The following is a 19,511-nucleotide window of genomic DNA, read 5'->3' as shown; positions in this document are numbered from 1 at the left end:
TGCATATCTAGATTGTTCGAATTAAGAGGAATTTCGAGATACATCTCTGAATCTACATTTTATTCATACGGAAATACATCTCAAAATCAATATTTTTACATAATAAGATCTCTCACCAATTTTACTTCATTTGAACGTGAAAAAAAAGTGCATTTGAAAATACATATTTGAATATTAAAAATATTATAGTCTTTTTGAGGTGGTGTGAGAGAAGGCATAAAGGTGCAATGAGCATTTGCCATAATTAATTTTAAATGAAATGAGTTGAGATTCTTTTTTCCTCCAACTTCTGAATTATTTCGGTATTTATAAATGAAATGAGTTGAGATTCTTTTTTCCTCCAACTTCTGAATTGTTTCGGTATTTATAAATGAAATGAGTTGAGATTCTTTCTACTAAAATACTCATCATTGAAAAAAGACTAAAATAGTCGTTAATTGGAGAAGTTTGCTTGGCAAAGATTAAATGCAATAGTTTTTTATAATGAAAATATTGCAGTGGTTGACATGCAATTAGATAGACATTTAATAATGTGTTAATATTATTGAAAAAAAAAACTTGTAAATTTTGTCTTAGGATTCTAATAAAATAACATAACTTAAGACAGAAATTTCAAACATCATACTTATGCAATGAAAGGGACCATTTGAGTTTTTGACACAAGGGTCCATTTCCAAACTAACTAATTAATGTTTGAAAAGGTACTGTACATCACACGAATGATGATTGTCCATTAATTAATTCCGTGATTTCAATTAAATCCAACCGAACTACTTCTTTATTTAATTATTTGTTAAATAAATTGTCTTAAAAAGTATAGAAATGCAATGTTTGAGTAGTGAAACTGATTGGGCTGAGATTTTTCAAAAAATTGTTGCTATTAAAGTGTAATGTAACAAACTTAAGTGTAAAGGATGAATATAATCGGTTATACCGGAACAGTGACAGCAGGAAGTTTCCTGCTATGGAATACCGAATAAGTGCAGCTGAAATCATGGTGAAAAACGAATCAGATTTTATGTCACCAACATCTTTATAAGTAGCATGCACAGCTAAGATTACTGTCACTACTCACTTTAATTATGACAGTTTGTTACACGTTCTCTCTATTATGCCAGTTTGTTATACTAGTTTCCAAAATTTATCCATGAATGTGGCGAGATGTGATTGATTATACGTGCAAACTATTTTACAGTGATAGTGCATACAAATTAAAGATTGCATCATCAAAGACAGATATAGGAGCCATCGTCAAAGATTGCATATTTATGTTATCTGCTTCTGCAAACCATGATGTAAAGAAACCCCATTTATGGGTAGTACCCAGATTTTTCATTATGCAGTGTATTGTTACTCAAATTATCAAACAAACACAGTAACATTCTTCCATTAAAAATAATAGTCTATAACTACAGAGAATCATATTCCTAACAATTGGATAATAATGCGAAAGAAACTATATTCATCAAGTTCAGTCAATTCGGTTCAGTTAACATATTAAAAATTGGAGACTTATACCAAAGTACGGCCTATCGATCAATCAGCCATCAAGTTTGCCCTAGTCCATTTGTTACTAACCAAATGAACAGAAATGGAACACAATATTCAAAATCTGACTGATTGACCCACTAGAAACACCCAATGCTGCTTTCTCAAGTTTCAAAACCTTAATCTTCATTGGAACTGCTATCTTCGGAAATATTTTCATTGTCATCCGATTCATTTTTACCCTGCAGTTGAGCAACACGATGAGTGCAATGTAGCTGGATCATAGCAACATAGTTATCTCGTAACTTCAAAAGATACTTACAGCCATGTTTTTGTCCCAATCCTTTATTCTTGAACTTGTCAGCATATAATTATCTCGTAATGGAGCCCATGAAGGTTGTTCACCTTCTACATTGCTTGTGCTTGCAATAGCCTGCAAATCCAAAATCCAAAATATTAGATAATTAGACAATAAATGGAAGTTTTCTCATTCAAAAAACACTTGCAGCAGTTTATACAAAGAAAATTAGTATTGTATTAAACATAGTAGTGTAGATCTATAACATCTATCTTATTCTTTTACTCCTTCGATGAGAGCAGTGTGTACTAAGATGGAATATAATATATCAAAGTTTAACCAGTTTGACAATTGACAATTTGTCTATCAGATAAAATGGAATAATTTTGAAGTAGAAGACCTAATAAAAACAACAATATATCAAATTAAACACGTTTCATCTCAAACTAATTTGTGAGAAATAGAAATCAGAGTGTTCTGAATGTGCTTGAGTGAGTAAAGCACTCAGCATCCATAATATTTATACACTATATAATTAATTACATATTATGTTTACTAGGAGAAATAAATAATAGTCCAACTTCCTAAATGCATGAATCTAAATATACATGAACCTAAAACTTAAATGCTCTTTTTAATGGAAAACATACAATGTATTTTTTCTATTTCCAACACTCCCCCTCAAGCTGGTGAATAAGTATTCTCCATTCCCAGCTTGGATATAATTCGTTCAAAATTTGAGCAACTCAATCCTTTAGTGAGAATATCCGCAAGTTGCCCATGTGAGGACACATATGGGGTGCAAATCAGCCCACTGTCAAGCTTCTCCTTAATGAAGTGTCTATCAACCTCAATATGCTTAGTTCGATCATGTTGAACTGGATTATGTGCTATACTGATAGCTGACTTATTATCACAGTAGAGCTTCATGGGTCCTTCCCATTTGATTTTCAAATCTTCTAAAATAATTTTAAGCCAAAGTAATTCACAAATGCCTTGTGCCATGGCTCGAAATTCAGCTTCAGCACTAGAACGTGCTACTACATTTTGCTTCTTACTCCTCCAAGTCACAAGATTTCCTCCAAGAAAGGTGCAATACCCTGTAGTGGATCTTCTATCAACAATTGATCCTGCATAGTCTGCATCAGTGTAGGCCTCAAGTGTTGTATTTCCATTTCTTTTGAACAAAATTCCTCTTCCTGGAGTTCCCTTGAGATACTGCAGGATTCTATGAACTGCTTGTAAATGGATCTCTTTAGGACAGTGCATGAACTGACTAACCATACTTACAGCATATGCAATATCAGGTCTAGTGTGAGACAAGTAAATTAATCTCCCAACTAGACGTTGATACATTTCTTTATCTACTGCAACATCTTCTTCTGTATTACCCAATTTAAGATTTGGATCCATAGGAACGCTCGCTGGTTTACACGCTGTTTTTCCTGTCTCTTTGAGTAAATCTGTAATGTATTTTTGTTGTGATATAAAAATGCCTTTTCGGGAATGTGCCACCTCGATTCCCAAGAAGTACTTCAGCTTTCCAAGAGCTTTTATTTCAAACTCCTTAGCCAAACAATGACTCAAGATCTGTTGCTCCTTCCAATCATCTCCAGTCATTATAATGTCATCCACATATACTAACAAAACTGTTACTTCCCCTTGTGGCGAGTGTTTGATGAACAAGGTGTGATCCCCTTGACTTTGCTTGTACCCCAAGGATGTCATAACCTTAGTGAATCTTCCAAACCATGCTCGAGGTGATTGCTTTAGGCCAAACTCATCCTTACAAAACCGGTTGGTAAGGTGAGGAGTGTCCCTCTATATATATTCTTCGAAAGCTCTATCTCTAGCCAATGTGGGACTTTAGGATCTTCCTAATACACCCCCTCACGCCCAGCACTCTTTTGGGCTTGGTGCGTGGATATTAATGGTGGGCGGCCCATGGTCCGATCGATAGGCTCTGATACCATGTGAGAAATAGAAATCAGAGTGTTCTGAATGTGCTTGAGTGAGTAAAGCACTCAGCATCCATAATATTTATACACTATATAATTAATTACATATTATGTTTACTAGGAGAAATAAATAATAGTCCAACTTCCTAAATGCATGAATCTAAATATACATGAACCTAAAACTTAAATGCTCTTTTTAATGGAAAACATACAATGTATTTTTTCTATTTCCAACATAATTTATAGCTCACTTAAGAGTATAAATTTATGAATTAGGATTTTGAAAAAGAAATTCAAATTTGTTCCAGCTCTCAATTTCTTACATTACTAGGAACATACCTATGTTGTCATCAAAAAAGGACTTTCAATGAAAAACTGACTGAAAGAGAACCAGTTGTAACAATCACCTTTACAGAGGTGCCAACTGCTGGCTTCCCTAACTCTGAAAAGAAGGCTTCTTTGGTGCGTTTTCTTAACTCTGCCACATGTTGAATATATTAGGAACCACAATAATAAAACAGATAAGTAAGAACTAGATTAAAAGCTAAACACAAAACTCTGACACGGATGGATTCATTTGGGGGAGTAGTATGGTTCCAAGTTACAACTGCTCATTTTTCAACAGTTATATACGAAATAGATTAATGGTTAACCTTTTCCTCTGGTACTTATAGCATGATATCATGAACAAATAGTTGACACAGTCATCATAAACAAAAATCAGTGTTACTAACAGTGGAGCGTGGAAAATAGTGGACCACCAAAAATCTACTGCGTGGAATACCAGATATCATTGCAGGCAAATATCCAAACTCACATAGCTATTTAAAGAAATGGAAACTATACAAACTACTGCAAATACCACACATACATGCTTGAGAGGTTTAAGTATTACGGTGATTATAGGAGTAATAATATTCGGACTCTTGAGTTATCTATTTTAAAAAACATAAAATTCTCTTTTCTAGTATTGAAGTTACAGCCGCTATGGCCGAAGGCCCTAATAGATAAACAAGGATAGCGTCACGCTTTTCATTTATGAATTCTTCAAAATCCACTACGCTATAATGTTATTGCACCACTATTAAATAACACTGACAAAATCAATAAAACTGAGCTTGTTTGACAAAAGACATTGTGCTAAGTTCCCCTGTATACTATATAAACTGAAACAATTAATCCCCCAAATGAGATTTTTTTTCCATTATTTGATTCAGTTATTCTACAGGTGGACGACTAACTTGAACTTTTCTGATGTCACACATTTTGTTGTTGCAACAACTTACCTTTGGCATCCCTATTCTTTGAGGGGTCCAGTCCTTTCTGAGCAACTTGTGCCTTGTTGACCTGAAACCGGTGTAACAATCACTTTGATATAACAATGCTAAAGATACATCAAAAGAAAGAGAGAGAAGTGCAAAATTATGATGAAACAAAATTTGCTTATTATATGTTAAGACAGACTTACAGCATTGAACAGCTTGACCACCGAAAGAAATCGGAAGTAGTCCATGTTCGTAACAACAGTCAAATCAGTAAGAGGAAATGAAAGTCACTAACAAAAATAAAATAGACCTCTATTTAAAAGAAAAAGCAGCTCATCTACCTCCTTTGGTTGCTACACTTATTAGAAACTTTTCGTGCGAGTCCAAATAAGTAGCAGGCTTGACATGTCCCTTTTCAGCTAGCTGTAACAACCAATGAGATAGAAATTGTCAGACGGATTACCAGATAGATAATATTTTGCGCTATGAAAACTGGAGATACACATAAGTTTTAGTACTATTTGGGATATTCAATAAAATCAATCAACTTGAAATTTAAAATTACCATCAGCTTTTCCTTTTTTGCTTCTCCCTTGACCTTGCGCTCTGCCTCCTCTTCCGCAAGCTTTTCTATAACAAGATTCTTTTGTGCCGACAATACCGGACCCTATAGAGTTGTCCAAGTTTAAAAAATACCAATCTTCTAATTCTCCAATAAACATTAGCATGTTGTATGATCACCTAACTTACCAACAAGTCATCAGAAACACTCTTCTGTATAATACTCTTGAAGGCCATCTTGAATGCTTTACAACCTTCGGTGAATTTAGTAATTCCTGGCTGAATTTCATCGGCATCTTCTCCTTCATCCTCGGAGAAACTAACTTTCTTATAATTCAACCTATATGGCCAAAAAAAAAAGTCATTAACATGTCTTATGAATCAAGAGTAAAACTTAAGCTCTTTGATGATAAAACGATTATTATTAACAATTGATTTTAAGTATAATGATGAATATTGAATAGAAAGCTGTGGTTTCTCTAATTGTTAGTCAGCTACATAATCCATCAACCTTCCGGATAACAGCAGAAACACAGAAACATAATAAACAGAGCGAAAAACGAAAAAACTAATAATCAAAATGTGATTTTATGACCTTGAATTCTGATTTTGCTTTCCCAATCTTCGATTACGAGGGTTAGGGTTTTTCAATACTCAGTTCATTAGTTCAGTATTCAGTTCGTTATTCACTGTTCGCAATGTTACGTTAGGGATCTTTACAATAAAAGATTGATTTGGCCACTTTTTGGTTAACTTGATTTTATTCTAAAATTGTTAGTAAAATATTGGTTGGGTCGTAGTTTTTTGTTTCGATAGAGTTTAAACATATTGTCGAAATTTGTTCACATATTAATGTTGAAGTCCTACATGTTGTAGTCGAAGTACGCTCAAGTATCCAATAGTCAAAATCCTAGGATTGTTAGTCTATCGAATTGGGATAGTTTGTTTAATCCAATTGTTTAAGTTAGCTTAGGGTCCGTTTGGTTGGAAGTAGATGGAGGGGAGGGGAGGGAATATTTATAAATAAATGTGTTTGGTTCATTTTTTATGAGGGAAGGGGATGAGAGGGGAGGAGAGCAAATTTCCTCCTAGAGTCACTTTTTGCTCCCTCCAAATGGGGGGATTTGGAGGGGAGGGATGATTCATTAATCCAAATTTTATTATTTTTTCTATTTTATTCTCAATTTTTTTTTTTAATTTCAATATTGTCCTTATTGAATTATTAAAGATTAGATTTTTCTATGTTATTTGACGTTTCATTGCGGTTGCTATTTGAGTCTTGTTGTTCTCAGGTGAATTTTTTCCTTTTTAATTTGTTGAATTTTCTTTTTTGATATTATGTTGTTTTTTAATAATAATAACATCCTTATATGAATTCTTATTTATTATATATGATAGTAATAGGATTTTTTTTATTATACTAATAATAATAATAATAATAATAACATGCAAATATATTATGTTTATGTTATAAATAAAGATTTTAAGTTTAATATTATTTGTCCAATTTTTTTAACATTATTTTTATGTATTTTTAATTATAGAAATTGTTTTATTGGGTTAGATGAATCATCAAGATAACAAGTTTTTATTTGGGGAAATTTACTCAATACTATTGTTATTTAGAATTATTTTTACGAAGAACAAATAATAATATTTATAAGGATAAAAAGGTAATTTAATTTTAAAATCCCTCCCCTCCCCTTGTGAACCAAACATACATGTTGGTAAAAATCCCTCCCCTTCTTTGAACCAAACATATATTTAGTTAAATTCCCTCCCCTCCCTTCCCCTCCCCTCTATTAAATTTCCTCCCCTCCCCTCCTCTCCGTTGAACCAAACATACCCTTAGTAGTTTATAAATAAACTAGTTCTCTAAGTTGTTGAGAAGGTTGATTGTTGTTATTCACTTGTAATCTTTAAACCCTTATTGAGTAAGTGAATAGTAAAACACTTATAACCAATCCTAGTTTTCTTCTTTTCTCTTCTTTCTCATTCGTGAAAACCTAATAGGATTTCTTGTGTTTGTCCAAAAAACTTAATCTTTCTCATAATTTTGGTTTATTCTGGACGGCACTCCGTTACAACAAATTGGTGCGGTTAGCCTGGAGAAGAAGTTGTCATTAACGATGTATGAGATTGAGAGATTCACCGGTGTGAATGATTTCAGTTTGTGTCGCTTGAAGATGCAATTCCTATTGATTCGACAGGGTTTTCTAGAAGCGTTGAAGGTAGCCACAACCATGGATGCTGTGAACGAAGAAGGAGAAAACAACGATGATAGAGAAATCCCACAACGCCATCGCAATGAGCCTTGGTGATAAGGTTCTCCGACAGGTTTCGAAGGAGAAGACGACGGCGGGTGTGTGGAAGAAACTCGAAAGTTTGTACATCACCAAATCGTTGGTCACTCGCATCTACTTGAAGCAAGCTTTGTATTCATTCAATATGAGTGATGGCAAAGTCTTGGCTAAGCAGTTGGATATGTTCAACAAGCTGATTCTTGATCTTGAAAATATTAATGTCAAGATCGATGATGAAGATCAAGTGTTGTTGTTATTGATGTGTGTTTTACCACGTTATCATGCTCACTTCAAAGAAACTCTCTTGCATGGAAGAGATTCCTTGACCTTTGAAAAAGTTCAATCCGTTTTGTACTAAAAGGACTTGAACGAGAGGAATCAGCATAAACCATCGTTTGTTGGTGAAGGTTTGTTCGTTAAGGGGAAATCCTCGAAGAAATATGGTAAGTTTAAAAGATGAAGGGTAAAGGTCAGCAGAAATCTTATGCTGGTGATACTTCTGGAATTATGTGTTATCATTGTAAGAATGAGTGTCATACACGAAAGGTGTGCTCTGAACGACAGAACGATCATGGTGGTAAGGTCAATGGTAATGCATCTATTGTGCAAGACGAATGAGGAAATGCATGAACCCTAGAAGTTGATGCTTTCGTATCAACTGGGCTAGAAACGACAGGTGCATGCGATGATCGACTTTTTTCCCTCTGAACTGATTCATTTGGCGCAACTTTGCTATGCCTCAATTGATCTTGGTTATCAGCCATAATGTCTATAAGTCAATCAAACAAGCATCATACATATGAAACACAATGATCAGAGTAATAAATTTCAGAGATGCATCATTGGATTTTGGAAATCGAAATGTTGGAAAATTTCAGAGATGCATCTTTGTAAGGTTCTGCATCTCAAAAGAACGTTCATGGCAGAAATGCAGTCCATGTAGACATCCAAAATAATGTATTGATCATTTAAACTACCTATCAAATAGATTGTTCGGTTAAATAACATATTTAAACTACCTATTACCTAATTGAATGCTCAATTTTTACAAATGTATTTAGAAATAAAAAAAGTTTAGAAACATCAAAAACTTATCAAATGTGAGTTTAGTTTGATGTTGAGTGAGCTCTTTGATCAATTTGATGTTAATGGAAGAAACTTTGAAGTGAGTTGAATGAGTTTGAGAGAATGTAAGTTGAGAGAGTTTGAGAGTGGAGAGGTTGGGAGTTTGAGAGAGTATTTTGAGAAGTGAGGAAGGACAAATGGTCTGGCGCCCTTTTGATTTAAACAACGTCCGGAGATGCATTTCCGTAAGTTACTCGGAGATGCATATCCGTATTTTTTTCCACATAGCCTTAAGTCCTGATTTAAGAACAAATGTGTTTGAGGTGCGTCCGAAGATACATTTCGAATTTTAGGGTTATTTTATTTTTTTTCACAAAGGTGGGAAAGCAATTCTTAGGATGCGTTAAGCAATTTCCTATTTTTATTAATTGATTAGCCCAACATATGTCACATAAAGTACCGTACTATTCTTAGATATCGTCTTATGATTCTTTTATTTTTTATTGATAAGATTTGTTCTCATTGTCGCGAGACGTATTTGGATATATTTGGAAAACACGTGATTAATTGTAAGGAATTTTTAGATTTCAAATACCGAAATAACTAGTTAGAAATATCTTATTTCATATATTTCGCGAGTCAGACTATATGTGAAATAAGAAGTGTCTGTGAATTTTTTACCTAACTCATTGAAAAGGAGATTGACACCTAGGTGAAAAGATATTCAGACATTTAGTAAAAGAAAAACATATATATGAATGGACTTAATTAAAGTTTTTTTTACCAGTGGGACTGAATACTCTAGATGTTGATTATGTGGAAGTATTATTGAAAAAACACTCATAAATTTTGTCCCCGTAATGTAATAAAATACTTCAAGACAGAAATTTCAAACATCTTACTCACACAATGAAATACAGTTAGGTATAAAAGAAAGGGACCATTTGAGTTTTGACACAAGGGTCCATTTTCAAACTAACTAATTAATGGTTTGGAAAGGTACTGTACATCACACGAATGATGATTGGCCATTAACTAATACCGTGATTTCATTCAAATCCAACCAAACCACTTCTTTGTTTATTTATTTCTTAAAACAAATTGTCCAATACAAATGCAATGCTTGGTACTGAAATTGAATAGGTGGTGGGACATAAAATTTCTCCAATTGATGAAACATTGAAAATTTCATAGTAACCACTACCTTCAAATTAAACAAAGACAACATAACTCTTCCTCTGGCTTTGTTTGAATAGACAGGTCAATGCTTGTTGTGCCCACAATGAATTTATTTAGTTTTTTCTCAGCAGATCATAAAATATAGCTGGCTTTCTGTATTCTGACAAGCATATAGTCTGTGATCATAACAACATCATAATGTTAGTTTCATAAAATTGTGGATCACCACTCATTAACAAAATTTAGTGGTCACACATGTTGTGTTTTAGGCTTTTAGCAGCGCTTTAAATTACGGTTGTGGTCACGTTACAGCAGCTTTGCTATATTTTAGATACATTCGCAGTTGCGCGTTTTTTAAAACCTTGATTACTACTTAATTTATTTATATTAACTTGTAACGCAAGGAACTTATTTACCTGCATTGCAAATGCCAAGTGAATCAGTGTTGCTTCAGCCCAAGGCTTTCCTATAAACTGAAGACCAATTGGTAAACCCAATTTATCATATCCAACCTGTGTCATAAAACATGATTGAGGTGAGTAGTGTAATGTGACAAGTGAGTGTAAAACATGACTATAATTGGTTATACCGGAACAGTGACTGCAGGAAGTCCAAGGAAGTTTCCTGCTATGGAATACCGAATGAGTGCAGCTGAAATAATGGCCACAAATGAATCAGTCTATGAATACAATTATGATAGTTTGTTACGTCGGTTTGTTATATTAGTTTGTTACCTCCGTTGACATAGTCGAGTTCACCAGTCTTGAGTGCATCATTTTGAATTTGGTATGCAGTCACACTGTCACATGTGTATTAGGCATATGTAACCCAAGAAAAAAACTGTTACATATTAAAAATGTGTTGAGTTTGAGAAAATGGAACAAACCCGGTTGTTGGCGACACAATGACATCTGCTTCGGAGAATATTTTGTTGTGAAACTGCAATTGACGGTTCCTGTATTTATAAAACGCGTAACTATGAATTAGTCCTTTTGCAGGTAATTTTTCATATCATTCAATGAGAAAACTAAGTCATAAATTACCTCATCTTCTGAGCTTTAATATACTCCATGCTGCTGAAAGCACCATAGATCTTAACTGCTACTCTTGCATCCCATCCGAATTCGGCTAAATTTCTTCGGATGTAATTCAATGATGTCAGTAATCATAACTCCTCTTAATTTAGAGGAAATAAAGAATAAACTCAACGGTTTAAAATTACATACTTATCTCGAAAGGAATCAAGTGAAGTGTGACATTCTGATGCAATTGTTACATAATGTGCTAGGCGCATTTCTTCAATTTCTGGTAAAGTTACATCTTCAATCTTGCATATTTAAAACAAAATTTTCAGATTAGTAAGTAATCACTTTACTCAATGAAAGTTACATTGGTTTTATTAGAAGCTGTTTTGTTCAGAATAGCTTATACATAAATACTTTATATGACAAACGCTTATGAAATATGAAGTTTGGACTATATTTTACGGTACCTTCCAACCAAAACGACCGTGGAGCTTGCTTAGAGCATGTGAACAGCATAATCTGACATCATCACTACAATCATCAAACCACTAATTTATGAAATTAGTGGTTAAAGGACATAACAAATGTTGTAACAACCTACTTTTTCCAATATATGAATAAAAAAACGAAAAAAGTATATTCGAAACGTGAAAAGATATTTCTGACCTTGCCATACTTTGCCAACTTGATGTCTGATAAGGACTTTGTTAAAGGCAGCAGTGGAAGATTTATCTTGGCCTAATGTATTGCTTAAAATAATTTCATTAGTTTAAAAATTCACAAGAAAATCGGTATTTTATGAAATTGATAAGTGATCAAAATCACTTGGAATTTGAAAAGAACAAGTTGGTTCTTACAGGCAAACTAGAGGGCAGATGAGACGGAATTTCACCGCTGATTGCTGCATAACTGTAAATATTGAAATATTAGAAGCTGTAAAACCAATGTTTAAAAATGGTAAGGACGAGTACTAACGCGATCAATGAGTCCTCAACCGTGCCCGCTAGTATTCCAACCATTCCTACTGTCCAGTTTAGAGGAAGAACTCTGAATGTAACAAAATATCGTTATTCTATATCGTTACACAATGACAATGACAATCCTCCCCAAGTATATTTCAATTGAATACTCACCCGTCATGAGGTATACGACCAAAAGTCGGTTTTAGACCAACTACACCACAAAGTGCTGCTGGCATCCTTACAGAACCTCCCCCATCGACACCAAGAGCAACAGGACACAACCCTGCGGACACCACCGAAGCAGATCCACTAGAAGAACCTCCTGCAATCCTATTGACATCATATGGATTTCTAGAAGCCCTGTGGAGTGTAAATAAAAAGCCAAGCTCTTGTCAATACTAATTCATTTTTTATAGCTTAGTAGACAAGAAACCGAAAAATGTAACAAAAATGTGAATACAAGAACTATAGTATATATAACTCATGGTTTCTTACCCGTAATGTGGATTTATACCGCTAGTTCCCGCGCCAAGTTCATGCATATTAGTCTTTCCAACAAGTATGGCGCCGCATAATCTTAAACGCTTAACACAGCAAGCGTCTTCCGTACAAGGCCTTTGTTTGTGCAGCCACTTTGTACCTCCTACACGACAGACACCGTTTAAAAATACTCGAGTCAAGTGAATAGAATTTACGAGCGAACACATTTCAAATTTTGCACTACCTGTAGTAGGATATGGTAAACAGTCTATTTCATCTTTGATGGCAACAAGAACTCCATCAAGCACAGAGATAGGTTCCCCTATAAAAAACCACATGCCCCAAATTAGTATCAAAACTCAGAAGAGGGTTGGAAGACAAGTCCTATCGCTTCGATAAAGTACCTTTCTGATATCGAAGAGTCGATTCATTGGCTTGTCTCAGTATATCTTCAACATTGTAGTTGATGAAGAATCCCATTTGAAGTGGAGGTTTCGAAGATTCATTAACAGAAGCTATAAATCTTTCTGCAACAATGTTTGGTGTTATATCTTGTGAGGTGTAGGCTCTGAAATAGTCCATTACAGTCCACCGATTAAACGAAGACTTTGTTCCATTAATTGGTTTTTCTAAAGTTGTAGGTAAACAATCTATTGCAAGATGAACTTTTTCTGGTGAAGTCAAAGCAGAATCCAAGCATTTGACTTCTTGTTCTTTCTGGTCTGCTAGATTAAACTCAAAATCATAAACACATTAACACGAAAAGAAATCTGAGCTATGATCATTGAAAGAAACTAGTTGAAAATAATTTACAAACCTTCAAATTGATGTAAGGGAACATAAAGTGGTGATTCTTCTAAATCTGCATTTGTAATATGCTGCAAATTAAAACCAAAAAAAACTCAGAACTTGACTAGTCTCTCAAAGTTCAAAAAGTTGAATCAGAACAAAATTTTGTGAAAAACATACCTTATGAAAAAGATTATTTCTCTTCAATATATACAACAGAAAATTTCCAAATATACTCTCCAAAAACCAAGTGAAAATCTTGATCAAAATTCCAGCCATGCGCGGAGCTATCATGATCATGATTGTTGAGTATTACAATTAAGAAAGCGAAAAAAACATCATAAAAACCTTTCTACAAAAGAAACTATACCAATAATTTCATGTCATATCCAAATCAAGAAACTTATATATTAAAAAAAAGAATAGATTATGAACCTTTAACATTGGCTTGGAGATAGAATTCAGTGCTATCAGGGCCTAAGTTCACATCTTTCACAGGCTTGTAAACCGCACCTTTGGTTTTGAAGAAATCCATTATTAGTCTAGGGAATTTGTAAATCTTTAGAAGATGAATAGAAAAATGGAAAAATGAACAAAATAGATGAACTTGATGTATATATATTCCTAATTTTCATAATGATGATTTTGATTTGGATTTGGATTGATAACTACTAGAAAACATGTCATTTTCATTAACAATGAGCATTTTGCATGAAAAGAACTAAGAACTCAACTTTATATTCCTCCTACTATTCTTATTCCTGCTTATATATACATAGAAGATTCCAAATTCAATTTTTTTTTATAAAAAAAACTCTATTTCATTAATATAAAATATTTAGTTTGTTAATTTAATTGACTCAATAATGTGATCAATTTTTACACTTTTCGAAAAATCAACAACTTCAAAAAATTACTTACATTTTTAATTAATTATTATTGGTGAGATAGTACCTAAAATATTAAACGTGTTTAAATAAGAAATTTAGAATTTATTAACAAATATTTATTAAAGGGTATATGATGTATTTCAACACAACGGAAAATAGAATCTATCCGTCTTTTATGAAGGATTGCAAAAACTATCACCCAATCATCTGCTCTTAGACCCTGACAGAGTCAGGACTCTACGTCATCAAATGCAAAAATAAATAAATTTAAGATTAAATAAATTAATGCTACAAATGAAAATGTTAAAATTTAAAATTGTAATTTAAATGACCACTCATTCCTGCTTATATATACATAAAAGATTTCAAATTCTAATATATATATATATATATATATATATATATATATATATATATATATATATATATATATATATATATATATATATATATATATATATATATATATATATTTGGTTTTTTACTTTAATGCATTAAAATTTGAGTGGTCCATTGAAAAAAAGTTGTTATATATGATGGTTGTAGCATTTTTGGGGTTGACTACTAGAAGGCAGATACACGTTGATGTAATGTCCTATAAATTTCGGCCATTTAATGCTTTGCCATAGGGGTGTCTATGTAAATGTTTGGTTTTAAACTAGTGATAAATTTAGTTGGAATTACGATTCTCATCTACTCGGTTGTAGGGGAAACCATATCCTAAAGCCGTCTAAATGAAGTAATGGAATATGTTGAATTTGTAGAGTTTGATACTCTTTCATTTATTTACTTTTTTTTTTGTTAAACGAGGAAAAGAGAAAACCAAAATATTATATTATAATAAAGGACCTATCTATAATATTTATTAATAGTGTTGAAGACGGACACAAGTTAGTCTTTCATGCACCATCACAAAAGATTATTTGTGATTACTGATTAGCACCTAAATTGGTAAGAATATCCTGATAAAAGTTTCATTCTTTAATTAGGTAACTTCGAATTAGTTCCGATGAAATCTTAATATTTTTTCCGGCCACTAACTCGATGACATGGAGAGTCACAAAAATACATTTTATTAAACTTGTGTTTCAACAAACAGCAATTAATGTTGATAGAGCTGAATATCTACATGTTACTTGTTTGACAAGTTCCAAAATATCATAATAATCACCTGAGTTGCACACGATACTGTCATAACCTATTTGTCTCTAGTTCATTAATATACTACCATCAACTTTTAAAATTCAATTATCATTGTGATATGTGATGTTTGGAAAAATAAAAAATAGTTGTAGACCTATTTGTCTCGAGTTCGTTAATATACTATCATCAACTTTTAAAATTCAAGTATCATTGTGATATGTGATGCTTGGAAAAATAAAAAATAGTTGTAGACTTAGCCAATGACTATGTTCTTTTAGAGACAAGTTTACTTCTTATACCACATGATTCAATAGGTATATAATTAGAGTTTTGATCTAATTAGGATTTTGACCTAATTCTCCAAAAAGTTGAATTTTGGTCAGAGCACTCAAACTTTCTCATATGATTAAGTGATTTCTCCCATCAATATACAAGCCTAAGTGTGGTTCAAATCAAGATCAACAACTTTCAAATTCAATAGGTACATAATTAGGATTTTGACCTAATTAGGGTTTTGACACAATTAGGATTTTGGCTATGCTTAATAAATAAAGTTATATTACCTTCCTCGATAACCGTACTAAAATTGAAGTTTAAATTTTCAACTTCAAAAAGGAATATTCGAAAAGTCACTCATGCCAAATAAAAATATCCAGATAAAATAGCAAGTAATAAATAATAATAAGGACATGTAGGAGAAACATCAACAAATTTATATGTTATACTTAAGTAAGAAAGTAAGAACAAACTTGATAAAAAAAGGACACACGCCTTGGCTTGTTCAAAAGTTTATCTTTACACTAAGCAAGTTTGGAACCTACACTATCATATATTTTCAAGAAATTCTTTTTTCTTGTGCATTTGTACTTCCTTTTGAATCCAAAGTATTTTTTGTATTCGATCGAAAAGTTAAAACAAGCGATTTGCTCAATATCATCTTTAGTGATCGATTGAAACTCATAAAAGAGTAAGATTTTGACTTATCTAGATTTACTTTGAGACATACAAAAGAACAAAAAGTATTCAAAAGTTTAGGACCACCGAGAATGATAGGTAGAGGTTGCAAACGACCCTCTTAAACTCCATTATCAATCAAATCACCAAGCATTTCTACACAAAGAACAAAATATAAGGAGATAAAATATCTTTGTTGGAGGTAGAGCTGTCAATATGGGCTACCCGGCCCATATGAGCCGGGCCATATGGGCTTCGGGCTTTTTAGGGCCGGACCCAAAAAAACCCATTTTTAAATGGGCTCTAATTTAACTACCCAGGCCTGGCCCTATCTGGGCTGCGGGCTACCTGGCCCTAAATGGGCTTCGGCCCTAAACGGGCCCATTTTTATAAAAAATTAAAATTTTCTCCTTATTTTTGTAAATAAAAATTATAATTCGCCCTATACGATGGTTTTTTAGGCTATTTAAGGGACCGACTCACGTGAGGTGAGAGACCCTGTTGGTGGTCGGCGCTGCTAGATTCTAGGCGGGCGGTTTGATTGACAGCGTTAAGGCTACTAGTAGCGAAGTGCTCTGTGAGTAGTATCGGGTGGTATTGGGTGAATATGACTTGAGTCCCTTATCCCTTTGTGGGATATTTTATTTACATGAATTCCCACATACCTAGGGTTTTTACCCCTTCAGACGTGGTCTTAAATGTTCCCTTCTTGTTGTGTGGGGGGCTATTGACCCCCTATCATTACGAAGTCATCGGGGACCCATTCCAGCTTGTCTCTCATGTTAGAGGAAGCTCTTTTGGCAACCTTCTTGGATCCCTTCACGCACGACCTAACTGCTGGGTGAGAGCGTCCTTGTTCGAGGTTTTTACCAAATATAATATTAAGCACGAGGGTTTTTTCTTTAAAGTGCGAAGTGTTTAAAACCATTCCTTTTTTCAGAAGACGCCCCTCGCCCTTCGATGATTCCTTTGGCTAAGGATGATGTCCAGGGAGACACCCCTTCGTAGGCAGGTTCCTCAGTTGGGCGAGTGAAATAGTAGGCGAGTCCCTCAGCCGAAAGTGCTCGGACTCGCAAATGCCCAAGTGGCAGAGGCGTTTGGCAAATTTGAGGAAACATGTTTCAAAAGGAGATATTTTTTAAACTCCCGAATGTCAATCAGTTTGGCCAAATTGAGTGTTTGAGGATGAGGAGCATGGGTGGCATTAAATGTTTCGCATGATGATATTTCTCAAAAAGATAAATCGGCTTCCAGTGTTTACATATGATACTCAAGCGTGGAGACTTTCCTGCTTCTAGAGCTAGTCTATTGGGTGAACGTGTGAGTTCCTTCCCATGACTTTCCTATATATTTTCATAAGTAGTGCTTTACTTTGGGGAAATAGAGGAACTTGCTCATGGAGCATTATTCGAGGGATGAGAGAACAGATGTGGACACCTTTAAAAATTCGGCCATTCTCCACTTCTGCCTCCATCTTCCTGTTATCTACGACTTAAGGGTTCTAATTCCTTTTATCTCCTTTAAAATAGATCTCGTAACCACTCATTCACCTCCAAATCTAAAGGCCTACAAACTTTGCACCTAATCAGAGCTAACTTCTTATCTAAAACATTAGTTATATTCTTACAACCCCAAAAGAAAATTTTGTTTCTTATCAATCAAATAGGCATGTAACCGACAACCAAATCAAAATATAAAAAATTTTCTTTATTTGTGAGTTTTCTAAAATGTGCTCTTAATACTCAAGTTAGCATGATTGTTATGCCATCAAAATATATTTATAATTGTATCCTCAATTTCCGACAAATATTGTAATCAAGACAACTCCGTTTTTGGATTTTACCCATCCTAAATTTTGATTTGAATTTTTCAAATCAATTAAGTCCTTCTTATTCTAGAGTCTTCTTAAACAAAATAGAATTGAAATGAATTTTGTTGTCCTGACCTATTAGGAAAGGGGAAAGCAACGAGAATTCACAATTACTTTTTCCATTTAGTGGATAGATGTGGTTGATAAATGATGAGGTAATATCATAAAGAGAAAGACGCCTCATGATTGGTGGTGTATTATTTCAACTATTTTAGAATGAGGATGGTATTGCTAGAACTGGGTTATTTTGTGCATTATAAGTTTTCTTTGGTTTCTTGCTTTAATTGAATAAATATACATATTAACATAAGAATTATTATTAAATATTTGGTTGCAAAAATTTAGCTAGCTATGTGATTAGTTCTCTGGTCAAGATAGTAAATGCAACATTCTCTCAAGTAATTATTCTAAGTAAAAAAGAAAATGACACAAATCTTAATCACTGATATTAACTTTTTTTTTTTGTTTTTCACCACCGGTATAGTCCGTTCGGAGTTCTGGCATGGCATGAAGTGGTTACAACTCTCTCCCAATTGCAGTTGCGGAGAATAGAACCGCCGTTCTCCCTACCATATCTAGCGCCAACTAATTATTGAAAGTTAATCCTTTAATACATCATTCATTTAGTTCAAAAATATTTAATATAAAAAATTAATTCACTAAATATCAGACAAGAATATATTAATAAAATTACCTTTTATTTTACATGAAATATAAAAAAAAATTATATGTAACTTACTTTCTTAACAAGAATATTTAATCATTGTTTGTTGACATCAAAATAGTCCTATCACAATATTCTTTCAGATTTAAACCTATAATTTTGAATTTTTTGGGGTTGACAAAAAATAAACCAGATCTACATTGATGTATAGTCCTAAATATTTCGGCCATTTAATGGATTTCTGTAGCTCTCTGTATATGTTTTGCTTTAAACTAGTGAAAAAAATTGTTGGGATTACAGTTCTCATATACTGATGAGTTGTAGTGGAAACATCTCCTAAAGTCGTGTACATGAAGCAATCGAACTTGTTGAACTTGTAGGGCATATGGACAATTATTAATGAAATTGGTATCCAAAAATGGCTTTTACTTTGCCTTTTATGATTGAATTTAATATGATGGTGATGGAAAAAATCAATATGGCTAAGAAATTGTAGAAACGACAGTTTTTTTTTTAAATGTGAAGACGCATTAATACTTGAGTAAAAATAAGACACATAGTATTACTTAATTCGTATATATTAATGGTTTTGGTAAGATTTTATGATAGAAATTTTG

The 19,511-nt window shown here is 33.3% G+C and overlaps 2 protein-coding genes across 3 annotated transcripts; both read right to left on the bottom strand.

Moving 5' to 3' along the window:
* Positions 1-1,434: 1,434 nt before the first annotated feature.
* LOC131605650 (uncharacterized) lies at positions 1,435-8,265 on the bottom strand. The gene is made up of 9 exons (XM_058877983.1): positions 8,201-8,265; positions 5,760-5,910; positions 5,575-5,676; positions 5,353-5,432; positions 5,213-5,234; positions 5,031-5,091; positions 4,152-4,222; positions 1,811-1,921; positions 1,435-1,730 (listed from the first exon to the last, which is right to left on the bottom strand). The coding sequence occupies exons 1-9, from the start codon at positions 8,263-8,265 to the stop codon at positions 1,668-1,670; spliced, it is 726 nt and encodes a 241-aa protein (XP_058733966.1). The 3' UTR covers positions 1,435-1,667.
* Positions 8,266-9,985: 1,720 nt separating this feature from the next.
* LOC131602910 (fatty acid amide hydrolase-like) lies at positions 9,986-14,072 on the bottom strand. 2 transcript variants are annotated; one of them, XM_058875131.1, is made up of 18 exons: positions 13,809-14,072; positions 13,554-13,660; positions 13,402-13,462; positions 12,989-13,309; positions 12,829-12,906; positions 12,600-12,747; positions 12,276-12,464; positions 12,118-12,189; positions 12,000-12,051; positions 11,809-11,880; positions 11,610-11,690; positions 11,344-11,444; positions 11,161-11,253; positions 11,004-11,072; positions 10,852-10,916; positions 10,707-10,768; positions 10,534-10,629; positions 9,986-10,293 (listed from the first exon to the last, which is right to left on the bottom strand). In XM_058875131.1, the coding sequence occupies exons 1-18, from the start codon at positions 13,906-13,908 to the stop codon at positions 10,231-10,233; spliced, it is 1,830 nt and encodes a 609-aa protein (XP_058731114.1). In that variant the 5' UTR covers positions 13,909-14,072; the 3' UTR covers positions 9,986-10,230. The 2 variants fall into 2 exon arrangements, with proteins under 2 accessions (XP_058731114.1, XP_058731115.1); XM_058875132.1 differs by having other exon boundaries at positions 12,989-13,306; positions 13,809-14,071.
* Positions 14,073-19,511: the final 5,439 nt, after the last annotated feature.

This window comes from Vicia villosa, linkage group LG5 (assembly GCF_029867415.1).
Source record: "Vicia villosa cultivar HV-30 ecotype Madison, WI linkage group LG5, Vvil1.0, whole genome shotgun sequence".
Taxonomy (NCBI): domain Eukaryota; kingdom Viridiplantae; phylum Streptophyta; class Magnoliopsida; order Fabales; family Fabaceae; genus Vicia; species Vicia villosa.
Note: the sequence above shows the minus strand (reverse complement) of the source record. Positions and strands in the feature narration are given on the sequence as shown.

What these genes read in the sequence shown, in the direction of transcription:
- LOC131605650 (XM_058877983.1), bottom strand. Translation starts at nt 8,265, where the DNA reads ATGGTTTATGCTGATTCCTCTCGTTCAAGTCCTTTTAGTACAAAACGG. An exon ending in CGGATTGAACTTTTTCAAAG is followed by an intron (nt 5,911 to 8,200) that starts GTCAAGGAATCT and finishes TTGGCCATATAG; the next exon opens with GTTGAATTATAAGAAAGTTA. An exon ending in CAGTTGGCACCTCTGTAAAG is followed by an intron (nt 1,922 to 4,151) that starts GTGATTGTTACA and finishes TTGGATTTGCAG; the next exon opens with GCTATTGCAAGCACAAGCAA.
- LOC131602910 (XM_058875131.1), bottom strand. Translation starts at nt 13,908, where the DNA reads ATGGATTTCTTCAAAACCAAAGGTGCGGTTTACAAGCCTGTGAAAGAT. An exon ending in TCCCTTACATCAATTTGAAG is followed by an intron (nt 13,310 to 13,401) that starts GTTTGTAAATTA and finishes AGTTTAATCTAG; the next exon opens with CAGACCAGAAAGAACAAGAA. An exon ending in GTTGAGGACTCATTGATCGC is followed by an intron (nt 12,052 to 12,117) that starts GTTAGTACTCGT and finishes CAATATTTACAG; the next exon opens with TTATGCAGCAATCAGCGGTG.